The sequence below is a fragment of the Arachis ipaensis genome, chromosome B4 (assembly GCF_059453495.1).
Source record: "Arachis ipaensis isolate K30076 ecotype BB chromosome B4, ASM5945349v1, whole genome shotgun sequence".
Classification (NCBI taxonomy): domain Eukaryota; kingdom Viridiplantae; phylum Streptophyta; class Magnoliopsida; order Fabales; family Fabaceae; genus Arachis; species Arachis ipaensis.
The window spans coordinates 10977924-10986612 of record NC_142439.1 but is presented as its reverse complement, the minus strand read 5'-3'; the positions used below and the strand labels follow the sequence as shown (position 1 = coordinate 10986612).

Below are 8689 nucleotides of genomic sequence, written 5' to 3'. Positions count from 1 at the left end.
AAAATTTATTTATATCTTAGAGAAAACGACAAATAGATTCTTAATCTTTTGTCCCGCGGATATTTTCGTCCTTAACCATTAAAAAATACTTTTAAGTCCTCAATCTTCGCAAAAATTGGACGGATCAGTCCCCAACGGAGGCATTTGGACGAAAGGACTGATCCATCCAAATTTTATAAAGGTCGGAGACCTAAAAATATTTTTCAATAATCAAAAAAAAGGTTAGGAACTTATTTATCATTTTCTCTAATTTCTGTGGTTACCTGTTTCTGTTTTTGGTGACGCTATGGTTACCTATTTCATTTAACAAAATGATTTATTTATTTATTTTAATTTGTGAATTGGGTGGGTGTCGTGTGGATAGGTGGCAGGTATGACGCATCACTTAAGCTCCAAAGACAAAGAGTATCTAATTTTCCACTTCCAACAGCGTTCTCGCTCTCTCTTTCTCTCTTCCCTTTCTCTCCCAATTCACACTTCAATTTCTTCTTCCTTCAAGGTCAGTTTCCATTCTCCACCCTTCAATTCTTTTAATTTCTATGCTTTTCAAACTTACCTCAACAAAACCCTCCCAATTTGAAAGTTTTCCAGTTTTTCGTGTTTGTTGCTATTTGGATCGGATTGGTAATTAGGAAACCAATAAATCATTAGTTGAAATTGTACTACTTGTTTAGCTTGCTGTGTAGCTCTATGTTCCAGTAGGGATTGGATATGAATATTTAATTTTTATAAGATTAAGAATTGACTCGTTGACACTTAGCAAAGTCTGTTTTCAAATGGAGGATTGAGGATTAAAGATTTAAGTCCCAAACAAGGCAATTAGTTAGAGGATTCTCTTAATTGTTATAGTGATTTAGGGCTTAAATTAAATCATACAGGAGTAGGACCAAGCATGAGAAATAGACAGCATAATTCTGAATCAACATGAAATTTATAAATTTTGGAACTTTATTCATGTTGATTGTACTTGCAAAAACTATTAGCTTCTTGCAAATTTTCTTCTTTCTCATTAACATAAACTATTTGCATAGACAATTAGTAATTTAGTATTAGGCTCTGGCAATTCTATTTCTTCTTCTGTTTCATTGGCTCTGTTTACTCTTCGTACTATGTTACTAAAATTCTCTTGAATTTTGTTGACACTTTTGTTTTACTTCTAGATTTGGACACGGTTTTGCATGTAAATCAGGAAAAGGATGACTTCCACCCATGACGTTACAGGTATCTACAGCTAAAAGTTCCTCAAAAGCATTTTTTGTTGGTTTTTATACTTTGCTATTTTCTGGACGCATATCTGTTTCTTAATTGGGGAACTGATAGATATGCCTATATTAATACACTGGGAAATCTTTATCATATAAATAAGATGTATAACAATTAGTATTGAATGCTAAAGATAATTTTGGTTTAAGATAGAACAGTCCAAAAGTTATCTCTTTGAACTTAAGACCGCTTGGAAAAGGAGAATCTTTTTCTTTTCATTGTTGAGAAAATATAATGATGCTTATTCTCTATGTTCATATACTCCTTATTTGCAATTTGCAGATTCTGATTTCTGAGATAGTTCCTTAGTTTTTTAGATTTTAGATGTCAGAATTCTTACTGAATGATTTGTTGTAATACTTTATCTCTAAGCTGACAGCTTTTCCAAAATAGACAAAAACTATCGCCTTTTTCTCACTCGTTTCTTTTCATATTAACTATATATACTTAAAGAGAAATATCTGTTTCTTTTAAACTTACAAATTGAACACAAATCTGGAGCTTTCTTAAACGCGAGCATGCAAAGAAAAGGAGAAGTAACAATTTGACAAATTGTTGTCCAGATAATGAAGCTGGTGAGAAAGAGCAGTCAGAATCACAGATGCAATCTTTATCTGCAAATGGAATTTCTGATCCAGGTGCTGGTATGCAGAATAATCAGTATGTAACACCTGCACCACTTGGAACTGGGTATGCTATGGTATGAACTTCACATTTGATTTAACTTCCCTTTAAATTATGCTGTAAAAAACTAAATATTTTTGTTCTATGCTTCGTTATCATTAGTGCTTTTTATTGAAGCTTGCAACCTTAGGTTTAATTAATTCAAGATATCCATCAGAATTCTTTATTAGGCTATAGCCATTTGTCAGCATTTGGCGCATCTTATCCATTGCAGTTATATATATAGGAGTTATTATGTTGAAGAAAATTGATTCGAACATCTAAATATCTGTTCATTGTAAAATTTGTTGCCCAAGTTTATTCTTAGTAATTCTTGAGTTAGCTCTTAACACTCCTTGTCTGAACTGTGAAGCTAGGAATTTCCCAGTATAACCTTAACAAACTACTGTGAAATATTATCATTATTATATGAAAGGGTTTCTTGATGGCAAAGTTTTCTCAAAAAGTGTTTAGAACGTGCTTTTCTTATAAATGCTTAATGTAGCTTGGGGTGGATTTCTGATTTATGAGCTGACAAATAATAATGAAAACATTGAAATATGAAGTTTTGCTGTTAAGTGTCCCTAGGGATGTGTTTGGTAATTTAAGGTTGATTTCTTGAAGTAACCAGAGTTTTTCACTTTTTTGACCCTGGGAATTGAAGGTCCATGAATGATTGCCTGAGCAAGTAGTGGTACCAGTTGTTATCTTGATGTGATATCAAAGAAGTAAGAAGTGGCTGTTCAGACTTGGTCAGGCGGTTGAATTACTTTAGCTTCCCCCACCATTGTAGATTTGATCTTTTTGCTTCCTTTCTGCTAGTTTTTATCGCCTCATCTTATTTTCAAACATGAACTTTGTTTTTCACTTAATTGATTTCTGCTGATTTATTGAAGGCGCCCCCTCCTTATCCATATCCAGATCCTTACTACAGAAGCATGTTTGCTCCGAATGATACACAGCCATATCCCCCGCAGCCATATGGTGGACATCCAATGGTAAAGTTTAATTTTTTTTTAGTATCCCTGTTCGCGACATTATGGTTTCTTGTTACATCCTTTGTCTGAGCAATCATACTATAGAATTTTATCTCATGCCAGGCCCATATTCAGTTAATGGGAATTCAGCAAGCTGGTGTTCCTTTGCCTACTAATGCAATTGAGGAGCCTGTGTTTGTAAATGCAAAGCAGTATCACGGTATCTTAAGACGTAGGCAATCCCGTGCTAAAGCTGAATCCGAAAATAAGGCTATCAGGAATCGTAAGGTATATCATTATCCATGTCTGGTCTCATGATTCTTTCAACGATGCCAAATACTGTTTTAAGTAAAAAAAAATATCGAACGTCTGTCGTCTAGCATGGGAGAAGGGAGAAGGTTCCTGAAGTTGTGTTGTGAACTGCTAGCTTCTTGATGTTAGATTGATTGCTATCCATAGTCCATAGATTTATTTTACTCGAACACTTATATGGATGTATTTATTGATCTTTCAGCCATACCTGCATGAATCTCGACATCAGCATGCACTTCGACGAGCAAGAGGATGTGGAGGCCGATTTCTGAACTCAAAGAAAGATGAGAATCAACAGGACGAGCTGTCACCTGCTGACAAATCACACTCAAACGACAATCATAATCCTGACAAAAACAATCTTGCACCATCAGATAGAGCATCCTAACACTACAGGAGCACTGACAGTGTGGACAACAACCGGCCAGTGTCTATATCGCGAGACCAGTCTCTGGGGAACAGCAGAGTCAGATATCTAGCTATCGCTTCGACACTGCAAATGCAAACCCCCATATGTATAATTATAGGTATAGGCTGTGTAGTAATAGTAGTTAGGGAGGTTGAAAGAGGAAGCAAGTAATTAATGTAAATTGAAGTGATTATTGTGGTCCCTTTTACCGGTATATTTAGTTTGGGGTAAAAATGGAATAAAACTTTTTATGGATGAGTTCAGTGTGTACTTTTAGTCTTTTACATCCATTTTTAATCCTAGCCAGACATACCCTTATAGGTGAGATTTTTTAGTAAGAGTACAATTTCTTTGTACTATTTGGAATCGTAGGAAGATTGGAGATTAAGCAAAGTCATCATAGTTTGTTTGGATCATGTTTATTTAGCTTGTGAGAAGTGGTAGATCAGTTGTTGTACCTGTCTTTTGGTTCATGGTCGTTAAAGAGGTTGATAAATTGAAACTAATTTCTAGTTGCAAGTTGATATTATTGGATTGGACAGGTTAAAAGTTGAAACTACCAACAGGCAGATTTTCTTATGCACATATAACCCTATTTGACAGAGTTTGAGACATTTTGACAAGAAAAAGAGGGTTTGTTTTCTGAATTGCAAATGTAATGCAAACTTTTGTGGGCCTAATCCAGAGACATACGTAAGACTTAAGAGTCTAAAATAGCCTATTAAACAAGAAATTGGGCTAGTTTTGGAATTTGGCCCAACAATTATGAAAAAAAAAAAGAAAGGCCGAGTAAAATTACTAAATTAGGAGCTTATTAGTCAACCAGAAACAAAAAAAAAAAAGTAGGGATTTATAATTTATTGACAATGTATAAGATTTCATGAGTTTTCAAAATTAGTGACGATTACTAGATATATCATCACCCAAGGAATTCATAAAATTGAGTCTATATTGATATTATTTATTTAGATATAATCATAATATTAATTAACCCAAAGAAAACTCACACTTTATTTCCTTTTTTTTTCTTTTTTGGTACTAGACACTAAAAAGTAAAAACAGAAGAAGAATCAATTTATGTATGTGCATAGTTTTAAATTATTTAGAAGAAAATAAAAACATGTTATTTCTGTTCTAATTTGCTCCTACATAAATACTTCGAGTGGACTATATATAACAATTGTCTTTTATTTAAATCATATAAATCATTCCCTCTAAGAATTTTTGCTTTCGCTTGACTGACCTAAGAACGAAATATAACAAAGTCTCGTGAAAAAAATCTTTCATTTATTACAATTATAGTGAAGAGTATCATACATGATTACATGGTAAATTGGTCACTATCATTATAAAAACTAAAAATGTTAATTCTATAAAGGGTATAGGTTACACTGGGTGCTAATGATTGAATTGAAATTACTTCAGCTTATAACAATGGGGTTATTAGATATCATCATAATTATCTTAATATTCTCCATTTAAATTAAACATCATAGAGATTGTGTGCAATCTGGACGCATATTATTTTCTTATAGTAATTAAGTCCTCGCAAGTATTTTTCAATGACATTTATTTTGATAATAATATATAGCACTTCTGAACTATAGCAAATTACTAAGAGAGTTCAAAGTGAGTGATGTTATAACTTAATTAAAATCTCACTCATCTAATTATTTGATCTAAGCTAAGGAAAAACCATCTATTATGCATACAATAATAAATTAATAATCAAACAATAGTAATAAGTGAGATTAACATGTTAATTAAATAGAAATCAGAATCATCTTCAATCACTTTCTTGCTTTTATATATGTGTAATAATTCTACTAGTATAATTAATTCTTTTTCTCGTATTGAAGAAAAATGAAGTCATATAGAAGAGAGATTCGATCCCATTATTAATGCCAATTTTCAATGATTTGATTCTTCATCCAATTATCCCTTCGATGATCAGCATGATTATATATCAAAGGAGGCATCTCAAAATTCAAAAGGGTACTATTTTTTATTTTTTATTTTTTTATTTATTTAACATTATATAGATCTTATGATCATCACCAAGTCTTCCCAGCAATCATGTCATTTTTGGCTAAGACTCTCAAACGTTGTTGGGAATTGTCTTATTTATGCTATCAAAATTACTTCATTATTTTTCCTCTCTCCCCACTCTTTATTTTTTATTTATTTTTTCGCCTTTTATTTTCATTTGGCACAAAGTTAGTTTTTGGATAAGTGATGAACACCTCTGAGTCATGACCATGCTATATTTGTCTTTTCTCCTAAATTTATGTGATTCTATTCCCATCTTAATTATGATGTCTAAAGCTTAATTAAATGACTGCTTTTATAGCTTAATAATTCTTTGATGTGATTAATACTTCTATTATTTTACTAGATATTGCAACAGTCAAATTAATAGTATAAAGTTTTTCATGGTTTAAAAATAAAAATATAATAATCTTTATATAAGTGTGAATAACTAATATCTTTTAAATTAATTTTAGAGATGAATTAGATCTACTTAATTTATAATAAATAGTTAGACACTATTATATTATATTAATTGGTGATAGATAATCTATATAAAAAAAGAGAGAAGAAAAAAGAAGATAAATTATATTCACTTGTCATATTATTATTATTATTATTATTATTATTATTATTATTATTATTATTATTATTATTATTATTATTATTATTATGAAATTCTTCCTCTTTTAAATGTAATTATTAAAATTTTCGAAATATTATAAGTTATACAATATTTGGCACCTAATATGTAACAACTTTCTTATAAACACAACTTTAATGTAATTTCACATATAAGTGTAAGATTATTTCACCTACTATATCTAAAGCATTTTCGGATTTTCCTTTTCCTTTTAATATCATAAAAGTGATGACATACTCGAACTCATAGTGATCATGATGAAATGCCATTCTTATGAGTTGTAATCAACTAATAACTAATTAGTAGCAGCAATTTTCTTAGCCCACAGGAGATTTGGAGATTGAGAAGAAACAAATTTCAGAGCACTTAGCAAATAAAAGTGAATACACATAAAAACATGTTTGGGAATCTTATTCAGAAATGTAATAATGTTTTTGACCTCAACAACTTATTAATCATTTGCAAGCCAGAAATTTGAACTACCAAAGAGCCTGAAAAGTTCACATTGATATAACCTTTTCTTGACATATGAATTGATATATGGGGTAGAATTTTCTCTCACTTTTTTCAACCTTTTTTTTCTTTTCCCGTTGTTTATTTTAATATCTCCTTAGTTAGTTTCCATTATTGTTCACTATATGATGAGCAAATTCCATGATTTGTAGGTGATTACAATTTAATTACTTCCAATTTCTCAACATTATGATCTACAAAGCATATATAGGTTCTATTCCAAACATTATCTGGGGTTGACTTTGATCTAATTAAAAAATAAATAATTAGAATAATTCGATTCAAAAAGACATATTAACTAATAATAAATTTTAAATTATAAATCTTAAATCCTACTTTAAATTCTCTAAAAAAATAAGAGTTACAAAAATAATTTTCAATTAAAAAATATTAATTAATATCCGCCAATTAAAAGTTGGTTCCAATACTTATTCGTCCATTAATTGTTATAACGTTATTTTATAGTTTTTGCCCACTTTTATCTGTCCTATCCTATCCTATGATGCACGGACACTGACACGGACACAAGATATGACACGACATGATATAGGATACGCGAACATACGAATTTTAAAATCTTATAAAATACGGAGACACAAACGACATATATATAAAATATAAAGTATTTTTTAGATAAATTACAATAAATTTTTTATATTTTATTGATATTAAAATATAAAATAATTTTTTAACTGTTTTTAATGTCTTCTTTTAACATATAAAAGTATTTAAAATTTATTTTTTATTTTAATAATAATAATATATATTATTTCTAAACTCATTTTTATAATACATGTTAAGAATAAGGCTGGACACGCTGACACGAGATGGTATTTAGATGTATCCAAGTATGTCTTGAGAATAATTTTTTATTTTTTATTAAGACACGCGTATCGAATAAGTGTCGATGAATGTCATGTCCAAAATATATCTCACACGAAAATACAGCAATTCAATTAAGTGTCTGTACTTCATAGGTCTATATTTTAACCATTAAAAATTAATTAACTGTCTCAAATAAACACCAATTTAAATACTAAATTACTACTCTTTGTTTAAGGGAAATGAAAGTCAAACTACTTAATTAAATCAACAAATTAAAGGAATGGTAAAGTAAGGAAAAGCTTAACTAATTGATAGATACTAAATTAATTAATTAATAATTTTAAATAAGTATATTTTAAATTGAAACCTCTTTTTCGAGCATCAGGCCCACCTGTCATTAGTGGAGTTTTATCATGGTAGGCACATTAATTTAGGTTCAAGATTCAACAAAAATATGAAAAGCATATACTTTCAGAGCATCAGTTTTGGATTTGGTTTTAGTGTATGTTAACTAAGTTCACAATGAAACGAACAATGAAGCAATGCTATTAGAGTTTAGTTAGATATAATGACGCTATATATAAAATATTGCAATAAAAGTTTTTCACTAAAAATATGTCCAGCAAAGATAAGTATGCTAAAAAAGTTATAGTTAAGAATTTCTTTTTAATAAAAAAGTGCTTAAAACAAGTTATGAATGCCTCATCAAAACTTCACTACTCCGATTTGAATATTTGGTTTAAAAGGTATTGTATTAAAATATGTTTAAATAGATTTTGTTTCATAATAATATGGTTTTGTTGATTAGTCCTTTAGTTTAAAATTTTTACTATATAAATTTATGAAGTAAACAACACGATTCCAGTGCTTACGTGATACAATTTGTGTGAAGTCCGACATGCAAAACAAATTAATATCCCAACTACACCATCCACCAAAAAACAAAAAAACAACAACAACAATGACAACCACCAAGCTTAATTATTTCATAAATATAATATGTTGAAATTTTTTAATTTTAAAGTTATTCATATTAAATTATTTAAAAAACACCCA

The 8689-nt window shown here is 29.8% G+C and overlaps 1 protein-coding gene across 2 annotated transcripts; it reads left to right on the top strand.

Annotated features, from left to right (window-relative positions):
* The first annotated feature begins 354 nt into the window (after positions 1-354).
* Positions 355-4017, top strand: NF-YA7 (nuclear factor Y, subunit A7). 2 transcript variants are annotated; one of them, XM_016342240.3, is made up of 6 exons: positions 355-499; positions 1161-1221; positions 1827-1963; positions 2823-2924; positions 3027-3191; positions 3418-4017. In XM_016342240.3, exons 2-6 carry the CDS (start codon positions 1197-1199, stop codon positions 3601-3603), a joined length of 615 nt encoding a protein of 204 aa, XP_016197726.1. In that variant the 5' UTR covers positions 355-499; positions 1161-1196; the 3' UTR covers positions 3604-4017. The 2 variants fall into 2 exon arrangements, with proteins under 2 accessions (XP_016197726.1, XP_020976379.1); XM_021120720.2 differs by having other exon boundaries at positions 357-499; positions 3009-3191.
* Positions 4018-8689: the final 4672 nt, after the last annotated feature.

Coding starts and splice junctions, on each gene's coding strand:
- NF-YA7 (XM_021120720.2), top strand. CDS start 1,197: ATGACTTCCACCCATGACGTTACAG. Junction 1,222..1,826: donor TTCCACCCATGACGTTACAG/GTATCTACAGCT, acceptor ATTGTTGTCCAG/ATAATGAAGCTGGTGAGAAA. Junction 3,192..3,417: donor AGGCTATCAGGAATCGTAAG/GTATATCATTAT, acceptor TTGATCTTTCAG/CCATACCTGCATGAATCTCG.